The sequence below is a fragment of the Vicia villosa genome, linkage group LG4 (genome assembly GCF_029867415.1).
Source record: "Vicia villosa cultivar HV-30 ecotype Madison, WI linkage group LG4, Vvil1.0, whole genome shotgun sequence".
NCBI lineage: Eukaryota > Viridiplantae > Streptophyta > Magnoliopsida > Fabales > Fabaceae > Vicia > Vicia villosa.
The window spans coordinates 84,085,747-84,108,164 of NC_081183.1; the positions used below are offsets into that span (position 1 = coordinate 84,085,747).

Sequence of the window (22,418 nt, forward strand, 5' to 3'; positions counted from 1 at the left end):
TATGAAATTTCTTCTTGGGATTTTCCTTCTGAAGTTTTGGGCACTCACTTTTGAAGTGTCCTGGCTCATTGCACTCATAGCACACGACCTTTTTCTTGTCATATCTTCTGCCTCCAGAAGATTCTCCTCTTTCAGGCTTCTTTGAGCTTTTGAAGCTCCTGAACTTCCTTTGCTTGCTTTTCCAGAGTTGATTGACTCTTCGGGAAATCATGGACAGTCCATCTTCTTCTTCTTCTGATTCTGATTCTTCAGAATCTTCTTCTTCAGCCTGAAAAGCGTTAGTGCATTTTTTAAAATTAGATTTTAATGCAACAGACTTACCTTTCTTCTGAGGTTCATTTGCGTCAAGTTCAATCTCATGACTCCTCAGGGCACTGATCAGCTCTTCCAAAGAAACTTCATTCAGATTCTTCGCAATCTTGAATGCAGTCACCATTGGGCCCCATCTTCTGGGCAAGCTTCTGATGATCTTCTTTACATGATCAGCCTTGGTGTAGCCTTTGTCCAGAACTCTTAATCCAGCAGTCAGAGTTTGAAATCTTGAAAACATCTTCTCAATGTCTTCATCATCCTCCATCTTGAAGGCTTCGTGTAACACCCCTCTAATTAACCCGCGGCAAATAACAATTATTAAATCAGAGTAACATGTAGAGAGGCATCACAATTACATAAATGATAAAACACGCGTCAGTATAGGTCATGCATTCACTGAAAACACCTGAGATCATAACTCATTAATCAATTCATGTTTTACACAGCGGAAATACTTCATCAATTCAAACATCCATCATTAATGTATAAGACTTCAAATAACAAAACAAAATAGAGTTATAATCAAACTCTAAAACAACGCGTTCCCAGTGTTACATCTACCAGAGCATGACACCGACACTATAACTAAAAACCGACTTATGAGCTAATCCTCACCAAGTCGCGCCGCTATCCTCAATCTGAAAATGACAACAAGTAAGGGTGAGTCTCATCACAGTTAACCAATGTTATTGCATCATAAATAATAACATATCATAGTTATATCATTCACCCAATTGTTTCATATTCAGACAAATCAATCATTCATACATCCACAGATAAACAAACAGTCAACATGTATCATATATCATCATGCTATAAACAAATCATGCACATGTATGAAACTGACACTATGCATGTGGTACCAATCATCACCAGTGGAAATCATCCACCGACCGATCTATCATCATCCAGATACGGCCTTGCCAGCACCAATTCCACACAATGGGAATTCTGCCCCTCACTGAATCCTCTCATCATCTAGGATTCAGCCCATGTTTATGAATGCATGCAACATATATATATAACATACTTCATCATCATACTATGAGTAGCATCATCTATACTCATTTCATCACCATCATCATCGTCATCAAGCATGTTCATATATATATTCACATCATTCAAATACAATTAAAACATCAGTAAACCACAGAATCACATCACAAGGTTTACCCAGTACCAAACATCATACAAACAGGCCTACAAATCGAAAGTTACACATCATCGAACTTTCCAGAAAAATCACAAAACAGAATTTTCACATACAGGAAGCCATACGCGTATCATAGGGTCCATACGCGTCCATACGCGTATCCCCTTGCCTCATACGCGTATCATACGCATCTCAAGAGAACCAATTTTTGCCTACAAGCAACCTCATACGCGTATCAGTATAGCCATACGCGTATCACCAGAATAATTTTCCTCTTTCCAAATTCCCATACGCGTATGAGCATCCTCATACGCTCTCATACGCAAAACGCCAGTACGTGGTATTTGGGACAGGGCAACTGCGTATCATACGCGTATAGCCCATTGGGAGTGTCCCCCATACGCGTATGACCTCATCCCATACGCGTATGGCACTGTTTCATACGCGAAACACCAGAAAAAAGTCCAGAACCTGCAGAATTCGTAACAGTCTAAAACCCATTCGTTTTTACTCGCACCAGTCCACGATTTTGAGTCCAAAAACCAGAGAAAAACACATCTAAACAGCATACGAATTCATCCATAACCATAGTATATGATTCCCTACCAATTCTATTCATCATACCCTAAATCTATCAGTTATTAGGGATTAACAGTTCAATTTTAATGATGAACACAGATGAATATTCAGAATATAGAATCAACGGATCAAATCATACTCCTAATCCATACTATCACCTATAATACGATAAAAGAGATTAAACAGAGAGTCTCCCCTTACCTCAGATAAAATCTTGGTTCTTGGTCTCTCCCTCTACGGTTCTCCTTCACGTTCCTTGTTCCAACTTCTGTTCTCTTACGTTCTTTCTTTCCAATTCCCAATTCTAATTATTTTATGAAAAATAATATTAAATTAGCAAGGGATTTACTGCGCACACCCCCTTCTTCTTACTAATCCCACACATGGCCCAAATGCCATTAACCATCATTTTCCCCTTATTTTCATAAAATCCATAATAATAATAATAATTATTAATCTAATATTCAAATTAAATTAAAAATTAAAATTATACGGGTGTGACACTTCGTACTTCTGGATTAGTGCAAGAGCTTTGGTCTCCTTGACTTGAGCATTTCCTTCATGAGTCATTTTCAAGGACTCATATATGTCATGGGCCGTTTCCCTGTTAGATATCTTCTCATATCATCAGTCATTTCGCTTCTCGTGAGCCTTACACCAGTAGTTTTAATAGGATGTTTGTAACCATCCAACAGAAGATCCCATAGATCAGCATCCAGACCAAGAAAGTAACTTTCCAATTTATCTTTCCAATATTCAAAGTTTTCACCATCGAATACTGGTGGTCTAGTGTAGCCATTGTTACCATTACCATTGTATTGCTCAGCAGAGCCAGATGTAGATGGTGGAGGTATTTGCGCAGTACCAGCCATCTTAGCGTTTTTCTCTTCCTGAATCTTTTTCTAAACACGGTTAAGTGCTTGCACCTTAGAACCGGCGCTCTGATGCCAATTGAAGGATAGAAAAACACTTAGAAAGGGGGGGTTTGAATAAGTGTAGTTTCAAAACTCGTAAGATAAAAATAATTTGCACAAGTATTTTTATCCTGGTTCGTTGTTAACTAAACTACTCCAGTCCACCCTAGACAAGGTGATTTACCTCAACTGAGGATTTAATCCACTAATCACACGAGATTACAATGGTTTTCCACTTAGACAACTTCTAAGTCTTCTAGAGTCTTCTGATCACAACTTGATCACTCTAGGAACAACTGCTTAGATACCTTCTAAGACTTCTCTAGAGTATACTGATCACAACCCGATCACTCTAGTCCTTTACAATTTAATGTAAACAAATTCTAAGAGTATTACAATTGCTTCTTAAAAGTGATAATCACAAACTGTGATATTTCTCTTACAGATTTAAGCTTAGACTCACTAAAGTATTACAACAGTAATGTAGTGAGGTTGAAGATGAAGTTTGATAGCTTTTGAATTGAGCAGCAAGATAGTATCAGAGATAGTTCAGAGTTGTTCATATGCATCAACCTTGCTTCTTATCAGAACTTCATTTATATAGGCGTTTGAGAAGATGACCGTTGGGAGCATTTAAAGCTTTGCGTATTCTGTACAGCATTGCATTTAATGTTTCACTGTTTTGTCAACTACCTCGAGCCTTGCTTTTGCTGTGACTACTGACATTTGCCTTTAATAGCTTCTAACGTTCCTTTTGTCAGTCAGCGTAGCCTGCCATCTAGTACTTGATTCTGATTTGTTCTTTGTAAATACTACATTGAAAATCATCAGAGTACAAACAGCTTGGTGCAGAGCATCTTCTGATCTTCTGATCTTGATATGCTTCTGAGCGTGATTCCATGACTTCAGTGCTTCTGCTTCTGAACTCAAGTTCTTCTGATGCTTCTATAGACCATGTTCTGATTCTGCTTGACCATCTTCTGATGTCTTGCCAGACCATGTGCTGAAGTTGCATACTGAACCTTCTGAGTCAAAGCTTCTTAGCGCTGATTTGTGCATACTCTTTATATATTTCCTGAAAAGGAAATTGCATAGGATTAGAGTACCACATTATCTTGAGCAAAGTTCATATATATTGTTATCATCAAAACTAAGATTATTGATCAGAACAATTCTTGTTCTAACAGTGCGAACGCACGAGTATCCCACTAGTTCTTAATGGAAAATCTTATTAGAAAAAATTCAATGAAAAAAAAACTAATGAAGTAAAATAAGTACAATATAATTTTGAGAGAACTACTTTGTTAAAAAAATTAAAACAATTATACGAGACAAAATTACGATGAAGAAAAACCAAATTGCATATTATATTTATTTATTCTCTTCAAACATATACACTCTCTAGTCATTATTATAAACAAATATAGATGTTATTTTAAATAACCACTATTTTAAAAAATTCTCAAATAACCATCTTTCAAATATATTACCAAACTAACCACTCTTCAAACAAAAAAATTGGACTTATAGACGAGACGCCAATATGCATGGCACATGCACCGTAATTTCTACTGAGGCGCCACGAAAGATGGTGCATGAACCTTCATGCCAATGAGCATGGCACATGCACTATAGCATTAGGACCATGCGTCACACATGTTGGCTCCTGTATGATTTTGTTTTTTATTTATAAATAGGTCATTTATTTCCACCATTTACCACCCATCTCCTCATTTCACTCTTGAACATTTCTTCAAAAAATGTCTTACATTATCAAAAGAAATGCTCAACTTTTTTTCGCCAACAAAGCCTTCGATGAAGATCTGACTTTGGAACACAGAGCCTTTCGAGCATTTTCACAGGAGCTTGATCTGGTAGTTAGATGCAGACAATCCTGACGGTGAAAAGATTAGAAGAATTAACAGGCTTGTTATGGTGTTCAACCAAAATGGAGAAACTTATTTTTGGGATCCTGTTAAAAGCGACAAGGATGTCTGCACGAAGATTAATGGATCACCTGATATTGTCTTGATGATGTCTGTATATCATCTACTGCTATAGATTCTCTATTAGTGTATTTGTCAGCTACCCTCTCAGGTTCCTTCTCTAAACTTCTTCCTACTCTCTTATCAACAGGGATTTCTAACTCCGTACCTCTTCACAATGTTATGGCATTAGCGTACCCATTGGGGTTGGGTTGCAATTGGCCTGGAAATTTTTCAAATGAGGCAATGCTCGTCGCCTGTTGCTGGGCCACATGAGAGATCTGAGTCTCTAACATTTAACATGTGTGTCCATGGCATTAACTTTGTTAGCTAACTACTTAATATACTCGTTATTATGAATGTTGTGATTCATAAACTCTTTATTATGTTAGGTCTGAGATAAGACAAAATTTTCCATCATAAGTTTCAAGTTAGGGCTTTGTCCCTCATGGAGAAAGTAAATATGCGCAATCGAATGACTTTGGGGTCGATGCCATTACTTTAACCGTGTCAGCTTCCTGCACAAACACATAAAGGTGCAAATTTGGGTCCTTTGTAGAATTACCGGAGAACTCGTTTTGCTGCACGATTTGCAGTAGAAAGGGTTCAGCTCAAAGTTGTTATCCTGGTTTACAGAATTAATAATACTTGAGTGTGGATTTTCCTGAGATGGGACGAAAAAGTCCTTAAGAGGATGATTATTGTTTTCAGCCATTTATAGTCAAAGTTGTTGAAGTTGTCATCTAGCATGTAGGTAGCGCTCTATTTTGTTGATCGGTTTGGCTAAGATCTCGGTACTATGGGTTCTTTACATACAACCGACACCAGGGGAAATTAATTAAAACTGAAGATAAATGCCTTAGTCTAGACAGTGTAACAACAAAGTAAGATATTGACGGTATTGGTCCCCTGCAACGACGCTAAAAACTTGATAGACCCGCAAGTGCACGTGTTAATCACGTATAATATAAAATATCATCAATCATATGGATACCAATTGAGAAGTACCGTTCATTTAATATTATGATGTTTATCTAAGGCAATGCGAAAGGGTTGCGTAACACCCCAATTCTACCCATCGAATATTAATAAAATCAGAGTGCGAAAAATTTAATCATACAATGGATGTCACATTTACTTCACATAAGCAACATATATTAATCATAATTATGCAGATACATAACACTTAGAACATGGATGAACTTATAGCAACATATTTCGATTCAATTAATCAACTAAACAACGGAATCATAATTTCTCAACGGTAACAACATCACATCTTTTATTCACTGAAAACACTTCGCAACTATTAATATTATTCAACTTCAATTCGCTTAACATATTTATTCGACTAAACAACTTCAAAATCAACATGATAATTCATAATTCAACTTAAGGTAATAACAACATTTAAACATAACAACAATCGTCCATCCCCCGAGTGCTACTTATCGGAGCAAGACCCTTTTGACTTATTATAGAGCAACATGAAGACTTCATAAATTAACTTCAAACTTCCACAATTATACTTGAGTACCTTCCCATTTCCCATGGTAGGGGAAACATCAGCAGAAGGGGTGAGATATCTAACAATATAATATGATACATGATAAATAATATATTAGAAATCAGATCGTATAATTTACCACTTCACAACTTTCAAACAACAATTATAACAACAAGTATAATAACAAATAGCAATGACAATTATAACAATAGCTATAATAGCAATTAGCAACAACAATTATAATAATAATTATAATAACCATTACACATCTTTCCAACAATACCTGTCACAATAAATCGTTAGCATAATTTCACACCAAGTCATCAACAACGTATTACAACAAAATCATCAATTTAATACAACACTTATCCATTATCACAATAACATTATCAACAACAATTAATCAACTCGAAATGCGAATCATAACAATGCATATGCATGTGGTACCATTTGGAGTAAAACTCCCAACTTAAACATTTGTCATTCAGGCCATCGTCACTTTTGCCATTTTCAGGTCAACTTAAACATTTGCCATTTTCAGGCCAACTTAAACATTTGCCATTTTCAGGCCGTCGTGTTTGCCATGATTTTCAGGCCGTCGTGTTTGCCATAATTTTCAGGCATGCATTATGCAATGGATGCAACTCAATGAATGCAACAATCTGATAACACGAAAACGTATCGTATATTTAGCTTAATTTACATGTATTATTATCTTATTTTATTTCAATTTTATTATTTTATTTCGTGTTATGCCGGAATTTTGTATTTGTTTCAGGAATTTATTAAATCAGGGCTCGCAGAAGAAATGATCGAAAAAAGGAGCCAAAATGAAGAAAAATTGCTAAATGGGACACTTGAATCAATGGGGGTGAAAATAAGAAGCAAAAGGCCCAAAAGTAATGCTGCAAGCAAGCCCAACGCGCAAAGGAAGTGATGCACGTGACGGGTGGCACACAGAAGTCCACGCCGTCCGTCGCATACCCCCTCCTACCGGTCGGAACCTCCCCATTTACTAGTGTGTGACGTGAGTCACACACTCAAGCCCAGAAGACATTACCCAGTTTCTCTCCGCCATTTTCTCCTCCGAAAGACCTGCTTCTGCTGTGAAACGAGTTCAAATCCAAGAATCTGCAGCTCTATAAATACCCATCAAGATTAATTGGAAGGGTGACGAAGCTTTAACCTACTGCCGTCATTTTCTTTTCTCTACAATTTCAATTTCCAGTTCTGCTACTTCTTCCAAACCATTCTCTGCAATAGATTTCCACACTGGAAATACTATTGCAACTCAGTTTTTTTCTTTCTAGCTTCAGATTTAGTTTCAGTTTTTAGTATTAGATTTAATTTCAGAATTTAATTCAAGTACCGGATTCAAGAACCAGTGCTGCAAGATTTCAATATTCAGTCTTCAATTTAATTCAAGTTTATTTATTAGAATTTATTATTAATTATTGTTCATGTTAGTTTATCAAATTATGTCCAGATTATTTTATACCTGCTATATTTGTTCTGTTCCGTCTATTAAAATAATGTCCGGCTAAGTATCCCTTATCGGTATGTAAAGTCATATAACCGAGGGAATCTAGTGACGCTATCGATGTAATTTATTAACTAAAATTTATTTATCTGGATGTAATTTCTAAATGCTTAATTAAACTGTTTTATAACGAGAGTTAAAAACAATAGAAGTTAGGATCAATAAAAACGGAAGTTTGAGGTTTTAACTGGACCATAGAAATTAGGCATTAACCTTAAATACAGTGAGAGCGCTTTAAGGTTAATTAGTCTTCATTTGTTTTCAAAAATCATTTTAAACTTTAATTGATACAGCGAGAGCGCTCACTTATGTTTAATAGTGAAATCATAATCAATAAACACGAGAGTGTGAGAGGAAGGTTTTTAAACTAATGATTTCTACAGAAAAGTAATTTTAAATTACGATTCGCATCGATAGTTTACTAGATCCCCAATGTCCGACTATTACATACCGATATAATTATCCTTTGATTTAATTTAATTCTATTCTTTAATTTCCCCCTTCTGATATCAATCAATCAAACGATAGCCTTAGATTTACGTAGTAACGATTAACTACATTAAGGTCGATTCTTAGTCCTTTTGGGTTCGATATCTTTTTAAAACTACACGATAGACTATGCACTTGCAGTCATAATCACAGACATACCCACTTTGTCGCGATCAAGGCGCCGTTGCCGGGGACTAATTTAGTCGATATCGTAATTAACTGTTACGTTGTAGAGACTAAGGCAACTTAATTACTCTAATTCCCTTTGTGCATGCCAAGTACTCGCTCTCGAAGTGAAGACTTAGTGCTGCCAATTCCCGAACCGGAGCATTCTATCACTATATCACGTCGATTACGACGAACTCGCACTCTTGTTCCTAATCCTACTTTTGAACCAGTTGAAGAATCAACCATGGGAGAACAACCGCGTCCTCTCAAGTTTTACGCTATTCCTTCGCAAGCTGAACCACACAATAGCATTGCTGCTCTTGCTATTGAGGCGAACAATTTCGAGTTGAAGCCATCTTTGTTGTCAGCTGTACAACAAAATCAATTTTCTGGAAATCCAACGGAAGACCCTAATCTTCATTTGTTAGTGTTCTTGCAATACATAGTCACTGTAAAAGCAAATGGTGTCAGTTCGGAAGCAATCCGACTACGCCTTTTTCCTTTTTCACTAAGGGGTAGAGTTAGAGCTTGGCTCCAGTCTCTACCCACGAACTCTGTCACTACCTGGAATGAACTTAAGAAAGTCTTCCTGGCACGATATTTTCCACCTAGTAAGACTGTCGTGCTAAGAGCCCAGATCAATGGGTTTAGACAAAAAGATAACGAGTCATTATTCGAAGCATGGGAGAGATACAAGGACATGTTGAGACTCTGTCCACATCACGGATTAGAAGAGTGGTTAGTTATCCATACCTTCTACAATGGTCTCCTCTACAACACGAGACTTACAATTGACGCCGCCGCAGGTGGCGCACTGATGGATAAAGAATATGCCGATGCCTACGCACTTATCGAGAGTATGGCTCAGAACCATTATCAATGGGGAAGGGAGAGAGAGCTCAGTCAGAGAGAACTTCTGGAGAGAAATCTTCAACGAAGAATGGTATGTACGAGATAAGTAGCCTCGACCGTGTTAACGCCAAAGTCGATGCCCTAACTCAAAAGATCAAAAACCTCACTGTAGCACCTGTAGCCTCCGCGGCCGCTGTAAGCCCCAATTGTGAAATATGCGGAACGTCTGGACATGCTGCACCCGAGTGCCATCTTTTGGCAGGAGTTTCCACTTAACCAGTAAACTATGCTCAAGGAAACCCCTACTCAAACACGTATAACCCAGGATGAAAAAATCACCCTAACTTCTCGTACAAGAACAATAATGCCTTGTACGCGCCTGGTCAAGCACCCAATATACCACCTGGATATCAAAAGGCACCCTTAGCTGCTCCTAATGTCCCTAGGAAGTTTAACTTAGAATTAATGATGGAAAATTTGATAGCCACTCAAACTCAGACTAATAAGGATTTCCTAAACCAAAACGTGCACACCAATGAGCAAATTAAACAGTTAGCGACTAAAGTAGATGCGCTGGCCACTCACAACAAGATGCTTGAAACACAAATCTCTCAAATGGCACAACAACAAGCACCTACGGCCGCACCTGTCGGGACATTTCCTGGACAACCACAACCAAAACCGAAAGGACATGCTCATGCTATTATTCTGCGAAGTGGTAGAGAGATGGACGGACCAACTGACCCTAGGCTTAAAAACCCTGCTATGTTCCAAAGCCCTGGTAAGACAACTGAGGAGGAAAGTAGACCCAAAGATAAACCAAGTAACCCGAAAGAGAAAGAGGACAAGGAAGGCGAGACGGAGGAAAAAGAAGTGCCATACGTACCTCCACCACCTTATAAACCACCTATCCCATACCCTCAAAGGTTCGAGAAATCTAAAAGCATAGGTGTAATACGGTGAACTGACTTTATTTGAAATGTCGCGGTAAGCAAGAGTTGCCATCGACTTTTATTTTATCCAATTAGAAAGGCAAAAAGAACAGGAAAGACCTTTGAAAAGACTTTGAGTTCGGGGGGTAAGTTATACAAAGGGAAGGTGTGAAGCACCCTTTGTATCCATGGTTATCCATGGGCTCTTAACTTCTTATCTCACTTGTTTGTTTGAAGAGATTTTGAATAAGGACTTTAGCTTGTAAGTAAGCGTAGCCTTTTTGAATTCGATTTTTGAAAAGAAGTGGGAAAAGCATTTGAATTTTGAATTGGAAGTGAGCAAGCATTTAAGAACACCTACCCTAAGATTGTCTTTCTTGTTCTTTAAGTCTTTCGGGCGAAAGGGTCTATCCGTACCATGAGAGGGCAGGAAGTCTTTCAATTGGATGTTTAAGGGTTATCGAAGTAATATCGTTCGCCACAAGACTGTCCCTACCATAAAGAGGGAAGGTAGTCTAAGGGAAGGATATAATAGTCTTTTAAGGCATCATGCGAGGATACCTTAGCAATTGGGACAATCATTATGTTTTACCGAGGCAACCTCGAGGGAGTTTCAATAACTTTAAGGCAACATTTGCTTTAGGTATCCTCAGAATCGAGGGACTTGACTATTTTAAGGCATAATCAATAAGGCAACAAGGCAACAATAATAAGGCAACAAGGCAACCAGAGGGATTACCATAAAGGTGCATGTGTGGCACAATCAGGTGGTTAATTCAGATATTTTATCTTATAATTAGTGATCTATATTCAGTTCAAGGCTTGCACTCCCTAAGATTACTAACCATGCAGTTTTAAAATAAGCAAAAATTAAAGGCAGGAATTAAAAGTCCTATGCTATTACAATAAACACCTGCGGGGAAGGGGGAATAAAAGACAGAAAATAAGAGGGAACAATAATTAGTATAAACCCTAGAATGACTTGGTCTTCCTCGAACTCTCAATCGGCTCTGAAAATTAAAAGGAAAATAATAAGGGTTAGCGTAGGAGGGATTCATTGACTATTCAAGGCAAACCCTATTTTAGGCAAAGAGGCAAAATAAAAATTAAAATGATATTTAAACAAATAAAGAGGTAGAAACTTAACTTTTTGATCTGATGGCGCGTGGCTGAAGGATTTTGGTTAACCCTGAAAAATTAGGCACAAAGAAAAGAAATGTTAGTGCATTAAAGACCTCAACAATTATAACGTGGCAGATCAAAAATTAAAATAATAATAATTTAGGCAAACAAATGAACAGGCAAAACCCCAAATGGGGAGCAATTTAACCAGGGTTAATGGGCAACACCTACCAGTAAACCTAAGGCTATTAGGGTTTATAAATGAACCGAGGTTAACAAACCTTAAAATTAATTGATTGAAAGTATATACAAAAATAATAATTTTTATTGTTTAAAAAACAATTATTGATAAAATTGTGGAAAAATCGAGTTTACGATTAAAAAGTAAATAATTATAATACTACTATAAAAAACTAATTCATTAAAATAAATAAAAATATTAATAATAGTAATTACAATAGGAAAAGAAATTAATAGGATAAGAATATTCATGTAATTAAATTTAAAAAGAATTAAAAAAACTTAGCTCTGTGATCCAGTGTGATGCGTCCTGGAGAGTCTATGGTGGACCTGCCAGCTAATGGCCCTTAGATCTTAATCGCTAAAGATCCAATGGCATGCGTGTGATGGTATATCATGGGACGCGTGGGGGCTGCACGCACTGGATCTGTTAGCAAATGTGAACAAGCAAAATATTAAAAATATATGAGGCACCCAGGGATCGAGCCTCAGTTATGAAGGTGATAGGTCTTTCTCTCAACCAACCAGCTGCGCGTTTTGATTCATCATGTTAGGGGTCAGAAAATAATAAATTTGCAAAAACAATTGACTAACGGACTAAGTCAAACGATGGGGCCCAGCAACCCATGCGTAACCAATCAGAGTGGAGGGAGAGAAAAGCTCAGGTTGACTGCCCAATGGTTGTTCACCGCGCGTAGTCAGCAGGTCCCACCCACTATTCATCATCCTCTACCTCCAACCAACCCAGATTTACTACGAAAAAGCCATGGTTTTGCTACGACTTCTCCAAGCCCACTTCGTGGCTAATTCTGCAAATCAAGAACCTGCAAAAAACGTGACTCAAACAAATGGAAGTTGTTTCCAAGTCTCGAGGATGGCTGGAACATGAGATCCAAAAGTTATCTTCTTCGAGCCCTAGCCATGGTAACTTACGATTTGTGCGTGAAAACTTCAAGCTAATTGTTTTAATCCCTTCCAAACATCATTATAAAATCAAACACATGGTTAGATTAAATGGAAATAATCATATATACATAAAACGAAAAGTGCAAATAATGAATGCATATGAACACTATGAGACCAAAGTTTTATGCGTTCAAGGGACCATGCCTTGATCCTTACTTGCTTTTTGATACCTCCTGAGAACACTTGAATGGTTAGTTTGAGCTTTTGATGGCTGCAACAATGGAAACGAGTAAGGTCAAGTTTTTGTGAGTTTTTGTGACTTGAAACCCTAGCCCTTCTTCTCCTATTTCGTCCTCCCCTAGTGTTGAATGAATTTGGATATATATAGGGAGTGCATTAGGTTAGAAGCATGGGCTTGGATCCACATTTTTTTTTGAAGAATATTTTCTTGGTAATATACATGAATATTTCTATTTTTGAAACCTATCTCGCACCAACCATTCCTCACGAATTTCCATATATTAAGCTCAGATATTTACTCAAGATTTGATCACAAAATAAACCAATACTATATCTTTTATGTTTTACATTATTTTTTACTTTATTTAAGAATTTAAATAATAACGATAAAATAAACGAATGGCATCATGGGTCTTATAATGGGTCATGAACATGTTTGAGATGGAAATCTTAGGCCCATTTAGTCAAAAACTCAAAATTTATCACTTTGCCTTTTATGTATTTTTTCAAAATTGCCCAACTTGTGCAAGCCATAACTCATTCAATATTTATCATATGGAGATGATTTAGTACTTTTTTAAAAGCTCAAGATGTCCTCTACAATCCACTTTGGAACATATTTTTCATTTAGAGATTTTATCTTGATGATATTGCTCCCGACAAAAAACAGTTTTTTGCGATCTTCTAGAAGGACCTGTAATGTTTTGACTTATATCTCTTATGTGGAAGCATTTCTTGGATTTGGGCCCAACATCAAAGTTGTAGAGAATGAAATTTCCTTGAGAACAGGCTTTGAGTGGACCATTTTTGATAAAGTATGAGAGAGTTATGTCCAGTCAAAGTTGAGTTGACTTTTAGTTCAAAACCCTAATTTAGAAACTTTTGGTTTTGTTGATTTCTAATATTTTCTTGATGAATCATGATCAACCCTTGATCAAATGATGAATGTGACTTAAAAATATTGATGTTGACCAAAAATCAGGAGTTTTGACTGTAATTTGACCATAGTTGACTTTTAGGTCCAATTGGTCGACTGTTGACCATTTGAGCAGTTGACTGAACAATCTGGTGAATCAGAGCGTGAAACTTGGAATGAGGATCATTTGAAGCATATGAGTGGCCATGGGATCCATTTGAGGCATCAGAAGTTGATTGTACTTGGAGAGCAGTAAAACCCTAGTTGTGGGTCGTTGGTTTAGGAGAGTGTGCATCCAATTAAGTCTTGAGCTTTTGATACTTGGATGAGTTTTGTATGGAATCATGGTGGGCAAATTTTGGGGTATGACAATAGGGCAGTTTAAGAAATTTTTAGAACTTAAACAATTAAACATTACAATTCCTTTTACAGAAGCTATTACACAAATGCCCTCATATGCTAAGTTCCTAAAAGAAATCCTATCGAATTAGAAGAAAATAGAAGACAATGAGATTGTAACACTCACTGCCAAATGTAGTGCGATAATTCAAAATAAAATGCCACCTAAGCTGAAAGACCCAGGAAATTTCTCCATACCTTGCAATATAGGAAAATTTGTCATAGACAAAGCTCTGTGCGACTTAGGGGCTAGTATTAGCCTAATGCCTTTGTCCATTTGCGAGAAACTAAAAATGGGAGACCTAAGACCAACCAAGATGTCAGTACAACTTGCAGACCGATCTGTTAAGTATCCTGTAGGTGTTCTTGAAAATGTACCCGTCCGCATTGGACAATTCTACATTCCTACGGATTTCATAATTATGGACATAAAGGAAAACGTCATCACCCCTATAATCTTAGGAAGACCCTTTCTAGCTACCGCTGGAGCTATTATAGACGTGAAGAAAGGCAAGTTGACATTCGAAGTAGGTGAGGAGAAGGTCGAGTTTATTTTAACACAATTCCTTCAAGCCCCAACTATAGAAGATACATGCTATCTGGTGGACGTTATTGATGGATGTGTAAGAGAGATAGGATTATCAGAAGAATCTTACTCTGAAGTTATAAAGATTCTGATGCCCCTGATTTTCGAAGATGACAATTGGTGTCAGGAATATCAAGACGATAGTATAAGCGAATGCTTAGCTTTAATACCCAACCCTATGCCTTGCCCTAAGAAACCAACCTTGGACCTTAAACCATTACCCAAGACTCTTAGGTATGAATACCTAGACGATGAGCTCAGAAGACCAGCAATAGTCAATGCAGAGCTAGGAGCCACGGAGATCGAGAAGCTATTACAAGTGTTAAGGAAATATCCATTTGCGTTAGGATATAACATTGATGATCTGAAAGGAATAAGTCCTTCCATATGTATGCATCACATCATGATGGAAGAAGGTTGCAAAACCTCTAGGGAACATCAAAGAAGGATTAACCCTATCCTGAATACAGTTGTTAAAGATGAAGTTACCAAACTTCTGAATGCCGGAATTATATATCTAATCTCTGATAGTCAGTGGGTAAGTCCGGTCCATTGTGTACCAAAGAAAGGAGGCATAACAGTTACCGTAAATAAGTTCGGCGAGTCTATAACCGAAAGAAAGGTGACTGGAGCAAGGATGTGTATCGACTATCGTAAATTAAACAAAGCCACAAGGAAAGACCATTTCCCTCTTCCCTTTATTGACCAAATGCTCAAACGCTTAGCAAAACACTCTTATTACTACTACCTGGATGGTTACTCAGGGTTCTTTCAGATCCCAATTCACCTTGATGACCAAGAGAAAACAACCTTCACGTGCCCTTATGGAACATTCGCTTATAGACGAATGCCGTTCAGATTATTTAACGCCCCTGCGACATTTCAGAGATGCATGATGTCAATTTTCGCCGACTACATAAACAACATCATGGAAGTCATTATGGACGACATCTCTGTATGTGGGGAGGATTTCGAAGGATGCCTCTCAAATCTAGAAAAAGTTTTGGACAGATGCGTACAAGTTAACCTCGTCCTAAACTGGGAAAAGTGTCACTTTATGGTAAAAAAAGGGATTGTACTTGGACATGTAGTCTCTAAAAGAGGGATTGAAGTCGATAAAGCAAAGATCGAAGTAATAGAGAACCTCCAATCCCCAAAAACGGTTAGAAAAATATGGAGCTTCTTAGGACACGCAGGTTTCTACCGAAGATTTATAAAGGACTTTTCTAAGATCTCTAAACCTCTGACCAACCTCTTAATGAAAGACGTAGAGTTTAATTTCAACGATGAATATTTAGAAGCCTTTGAAGTACTAAAGACAACCCTCATATCCGCACCCATAATGCAACCACCCAACTGGAATTTACCGTTTGAAATTATGTGCGATGCAAGCGACTATGCTGTAGGAGCAGTCTTAGGCCAAAGGAAAGATAAGAAACTCCACGCAATATACTATGCAAGTAGGACCTTAGACCCTGCACAAATGAATTACACCAAAACCGAAAAGGAACTCTTGGCCGTGGTCTTCACGTTAGATAAGTTTCGTTCCTATCTGATAGGAGCAAAGATAATAGTTTATACTGACCATGCAACCATTAGGTATCTACTAGCCAAACAAGATGCAAAACCTAGACTATTAAGGTGGATCCTACTGTTACAAGAGCTTGATTTGGAAATCAAAGACAAAAAGGGGACCGAAAACGTAGTAGCTGACCATTTATCTAGGATGGATGTAACACCCCAAATCTACCCGGTAATTATAATAAAAATCAGAGTATAAATTGCAAACAACATTCATTTGAGGTATCACATATTCGTCATCTCAAAAACATTTACGGCTTACTTGCCTTCATGTAGATACATAGCACAAGAATTTAAAACGATAATCAAATCATTACAAAAAAATCACTTTGTTTAAATTCAATAATTAACTCGCAGCGGAATCAAGAAACTTCATAAATATTCAATTCAAGTCGTAGCATCATTGCACGGTAACTTTAAGTTACAATTTAAAACATAGTTCACTTAAAAAATTCAGCAAACAAAATAATAAATAAAACAATCTCTTTATCCCCCCGAGTGCTACGTATCAGAGCAAGACACCAACTCAAATAACAGCAACTAAAGACTTCATAAAATCACTTCAAACTTCCACCGCTATCTTGAGTACCTGTCAATTTCCCATGGTAGGGAAACATCATTCAGAAAGGGTGAGATATCTACCAATATAAACAAACGCATGATAAACAATATATTAGAATTAAATCATACAAAATTATCACGTTACGGCTTTCAGACAACAGTTATAATAACAATTAACCTGAACAGTTATAATAACAAAAATCAACAACAACAACGTATTAATAGTTATAACAACTATTTCTCATCTTCCAGACAATACCTGCCACAACGCGTCATTAGTATAACAACTTATAATTACAACTTCACATTATCACAATTCAACAACTCAAGTCACATCACGTCACAATTAAATCACACTCATGCCACATATAATGAGACTCTAACAAATGCACATGCATGTGGTACCCAGGGCTTCAGCCCCCATCGCCAATTGCCAGTTAAACAGAGGCATCAAGGCATAAGCCTTCGTCGCTAATTTGCCAATCCAGGCCGTCGCCAAAAATGCATATGTATATGAATGCAACAAACACACACAACAAACAACATCATAGTCACAAGGCATAAGCCTATATCGTCGCTATACTAATAAATAGAGGTATACATCGTCACTGAAACATCCTTCAAATTCGCATAAAACAACAACAATTATCACCACAACAACAACTAATTTCATCGAATCAACACGACAGAATCACAACAAATAATCAGGAATAATTTCCTACAAATTTAACCCCCACATATCATTCATCATGAGTCCTGTTACAGAGTTAGAACCCCACCCCTTACCTTGTATTCGGAGTCCGTTCTACAATTCTACCGATCGAAGCCATCTAGCCTTAGCTCCCAACTATTGACTCTTTTAATCAGAATCAAAAGCTGAAAATTTTCCCAAATATGCAGCTACAGTGCGATGATGATATTTCACAACTCAGACCTTATTTTGAAGATCCCAACGGTCAAAAGTTAGATATAGGTGTTGCAAACCTACCCACAAAATTTGGCGACGATCCAACGGTTAACGAATCGGGGATCTTCGATTTAGTGAGACTGCTGCAAGAAAAACGGGAATGAATTTCTCTCCTATTTTCTCTCTTCTCTACAACTTCCCATGACCAATTCCCCAAGACTTTTTCTCTTCTAATTAGCCTAATCCTTATCTTAACCTAATTTCATTAAATCTATTGGGCCTAACATTCACACCCCACGTTTTACTACCACTATCACTTAATTAGGTCCATATAATAAATCTAGTATTTCTTCAATACTATTTCTACAACTTAATCAATTAATTAATCGACTAATTAATCATAAAAACCCATGTCAACAATTCTCAACACTCCACAAATTCAATAATTAAATTCGAAATAATTTGAATGTATATAATTAAATAATTAACTAAATACCGGGTGTTACAACTCTCCCCCACTTAGAATATTTTCGTCCTCGAAAATTTATCTGATACAACCATCATCAACTTCACTTCCACGTCCAACCATCCAACTTAACAACCAATTAACACATCTCAAATCGACTACACATATGTCGACCATTCCGGTACTTCTTCAACATAACCGTTACTAACTTGTTAACTATTCCAACGCCATTTGAAAATGCAAACATCGACGCCATGCCGCGACACTCTTTACGGTATCTCCAAAACTTCTCAAATGGGACACTTAATTCTTAAAATTTCTTCTAAACAAACCCTTTAATTACTCCTTCAATTCACTCAACTCTGACACTGACATCCTGTGCGGCACCAACAAACAAGTCCAGTTCCAAGGACAAGCGTAACCGCAAATTCCATCTCTTTCCAACATCATCATGCTATAAATAAGTCTATTACAGCTTCTGAAACCATTTTAAAAATAAATTTCATTTTGTTAGCTTTCCAACGCTTCAAACGGGACTCAAATCGGATGTCCAGAACTCAAGTTATGAATTTTTGAATTTCACAAAAAATTCAGCAATTTCTTGCGTTTTACTTACGGAATTTCCACTCAAAAACTCATTTTTCTTCAACTTAAACATATTCCAAACAACTCTTAACATATCTCCTCACTCCCAAACTTTTTATAACTCGAGAGACACATTCTTTCGTCGAAATTCAGTTTTCGAAACACCCAGACAACAATCCTCTTTGCGAACTTGCAACTGAACCACATCTGAGAAGCAAAGCTTCTCCCCCACTTCGCCCAAACTAATTCCTGCAACAACCAGAAAGCAACAAGTACCGACAGTGTTGTACACACTTGTCGCATACAAAAGGATAAACAATAATTAGACGACTCTGGCCGGACGGACCGACCTGCTCTGATACCACTAATGTAACACCCCAAATCTACCCGGTAATTATAATAAAAATCAGAGTATAAATTGCAAACAACATTCATTTGAGGTATCACATATTCGTCATCTCAAAAACATTTACGGCTTACTTGCCTTCATGTAGATACATAGCACAAGAATTTAAAACGATAATCAAATCATTACAAAAAAATCACTTTGTTTAAATTCAATAATTAACTCGCAGCGGAATCAAGAAACTTCATAAATATTCAATTCAAGTCGTAGCATCATTGCACGGTAACTTTAAGTTACAATTTAAAACATAGTTCACTTAAAAAATTCAGCAAACAAAATAATAAATAAAACAATCTCTTTATCCCCCCGAGTGCTACGTATCAGAGCAAGACACCAACTCAAATAACAGCAACTAAAGACTTCATAAAATCACTTCAAACTTCCACCGCTATCTTGAGTACCTGTCAATTTCCCATGGTAGGGAAACATCATTCAGAAAGGGTGAGATATCTACCAATATAAACAAACGCATGATAAACAATATATTAGAATTAAATCATACAAAATTATCACGTTACGGCTTTCAGACAACAGTTATAATAACAATTAACCTGAACAGTTATAATAACAAAAATCAACAACAACAACGTATTAATAGTTATAACAACTATTTCTCATCTTCCAGACAATACCTGCCACAACGCGTCATTAGTATAACAACTTATAATTACAACTTCACATTATCACAATTCAACAACTCAAGTCACATCACGTCACAATTAAATCACACTCATGCCACATATAATGAGACTCTAACAAATGCACATGCATGTGGTACCCAGGGCTTCAGCCCCCATCGCCAATTGCCAGTTAAACAGAGGCATCAAGGCATAAGCCTTCGTCGCTAATTTGCCAATCCAGGCCGTCGCCAAAAATGCATATGTATATGAATGCAACAAACACACACAACAAACAACATCATAGTCACAAGGCATAAGCCTATATCGTCGCTATACTAATAAATAGAGGTATACATCGTCACTGAAACATCCTTCAAATTCGCATAAAACAACAACAATTATCACCACAACAACAACTAATTTCATCGAATCAACACGACAGAATCACAACAAATAATCAGGAATAATTTCCTACAAATTTAACCCCCACATATCATTCATCATGAGTCCTGTTACAGAGTTAGAACCCCACCCCTTACCTTGTATTCGGAGTCCGTTCTACAATTCTACCGATCGAAGCCATCTAGCCTTAGCTCCCAACTATTGACTCTTTTAATCAGAATCAAAAGCTGAAAATTTTCCCAAATATGCAGCTACAGTGCGATGATGATATTTCACAACTCAGACCTTATTTTGAAGATCCCAACGGTCAAAAGTTAGATATAGGTGTTGCAAACCTACCCACAAAATTTGGCGACGATCCAACGGTTAACGAATCGGGGATCTTCGATTTAGTGAGACTGCTGCAAGAAAAACGGGAATGAATTTCTCTCCTATTTTCTCTCTTCTCTACAACTTCCCATGACCAATTCCCCAAGACTTTTTCTCTTCTAATTAGCCTAATCCTTATCTTAACCTAATTTCATTAAATCTATTGGGCCTAACATTCACACCCCACGTTTTACTACCACTATCACTTAATTAGGTCCATATAATAAATCTAGTATTTCTTCAATACTATTTCTACAACTTAATCAATTAATTAATCGACTAATTAATCATAAAAACCCATGTCAACAATTCTCAACACTCCACAAATTCAATAATTAAATTCGAAATAATTTGAATGTATATAATTAAATAATTAACTAAATACCGGGTGTTACAACTCTCCCCCACTTAGAATATTTTCGTCCTCGAAAATTTATCTGATACAACCATCATCAACTTCACTTCCACGTCCAACCATCCAACTTAACAACCAATTAACACATCTCAAATCGACTACACATATGTCGACCATTCCGGTACTTCTTCAACATAACCGTTACTAACTTGTTAACTATTCCAACGCCATTTGAAAATGCAAACATCGACGCCATGCCGCGACACTCTTTACGGTATCTCCAAAACTTCTCAAATGGGACACTTAATTCTTAAAATTTCTTCTAAACAAACCCTTTAATTACTCCTTCAATTCACTCAACTCTGACACTGACATCCTGTGCGGCACCAACAAACAAGTCCAGTTCCAAGGACAAGCGTAACCGCAAATTCCATCTCTTTCCAACATCATCATGCTATAAATAAGTCTATTACAGCTTCTGAAACCATTTTAAAAATAAATTTCATTTTGTTAGCTTTCCAACGCTTCAAACGGGACTCAAATCGGATGTCCAGAACTCAAGTTATGAATTTTTGAATTTCACAAAAAATTCAGCAATTTCTTGCGTTTTACTTACGGAATTTCCACTCAAAAACTCATTTTTCTTCAACTTAAACATATTCCAAACAACTCTTAACATATCTCCTCACTCCCAAACTTTTTATAACTCGAGAGACACATTCTTTCGTCGAAATTCAGTTTTCGAAACACCCAGACAACAATCCTCTTTGCGAACTTGCAACTGAACCACATCTGAGAAGCAAAGCTTCTCCCCCACTTCGCCCAAACTAATTCCTGCAACAACCAGAAAGCAACAAGTACCGACAGTGTTGTACACACTTGTCGCATACAAAAGGATAAACAATAATTAGACGACTCTGGCCGGACGGACCGACCTGCTCTGATACCACTAATGTAACACCCCAAATCTACCCGGTAATTATAATAAAAATCAGAGTATAAATTGCAAACAACATTCATTTGAGGTATCACATATTCGTCATCTCAAAAACATTTACGGCTTACTTGCCTTCATGTAGATACATAGCACAAGAATTTAAAACGATAATCAAATCATTACAAAAAAATCACTTTGTTTAAATTCAATAATTAACTCGCAGCGGAATCAAGAAACTTCATAAATATTCAATTCAAGTCGTAGCATCATTGCACGGTAACTTTAAGTTACAATTTAAAACATAGTTCACTTAAAAAATTCAGCAAACAAAATAATAAATAAAACAATCTCTTTATCCCCCCGAGTGCTACGTATCAGAGCAAGACACC

General features: G+C 37.0%; 1 protein-coding gene and 1 non-coding gene across 2 annotated transcripts; one reads left to right on the forward strand and one right to left on the reverse strand.

Annotated features, from left to right (window-relative positions):
* Window positions 1–9,269: 9,269 nt before the first annotated feature.
* On the reverse strand, window positions 9,270–9,376 carry LOC131600852 (small nucleolar RNA R71). The gene has a single exon (XR_009283457.1). It is a non-coding gene; the product is annotated as a small nucleolar RNA R71 (small nucleolar RNA).
* A 5,036-nt stretch (window positions 9,377–14,412) lies between these two features.
* Window positions 14,413–17,261, forward strand: LOC131597442 (uncharacterized). The gene is made up of 3 exons (XM_058870141.1): window positions 14,413–15,378; window positions 15,727–16,572; window positions 17,235–17,261. The coding sequence occupies exons 1-3, from the start codon at window positions 14,413–14,415 to the stop codon at window positions 17,259–17,261; spliced, it is 1,839 nt and encodes a 612-aa protein (XP_058726124.1).
* The last annotated feature ends 5,157 nt before the right edge of the window (window positions 17,262–22,418 follow it).

What these genes read in the sequence shown, in the direction of transcription:
- LOC131597442 (XM_058870141.1), top strand. Translation starts at nt 14,413, where the DNA reads ATGCCACCTAAGCTGAAAGACCCAGGAAATTTCTCCATACCTTGCAAT. An exon ending in TAATCTCTGATAGTCAGTGG is followed by an intron (nt 15,379 to 15,726) that starts GTAAGTCCGGTC and finishes GCGACATTTCAG; the next exon opens with AGATGCATGATGTCAATTTT. An exon ending in ACCATTTATCTAGGATGGAT is followed by an intron (nt 16,573 to 17,234) that starts GTAACACCCCAA and finishes CTCATCTTCCAG; the next exon opens with ACAATACCTGCCACAACGCG.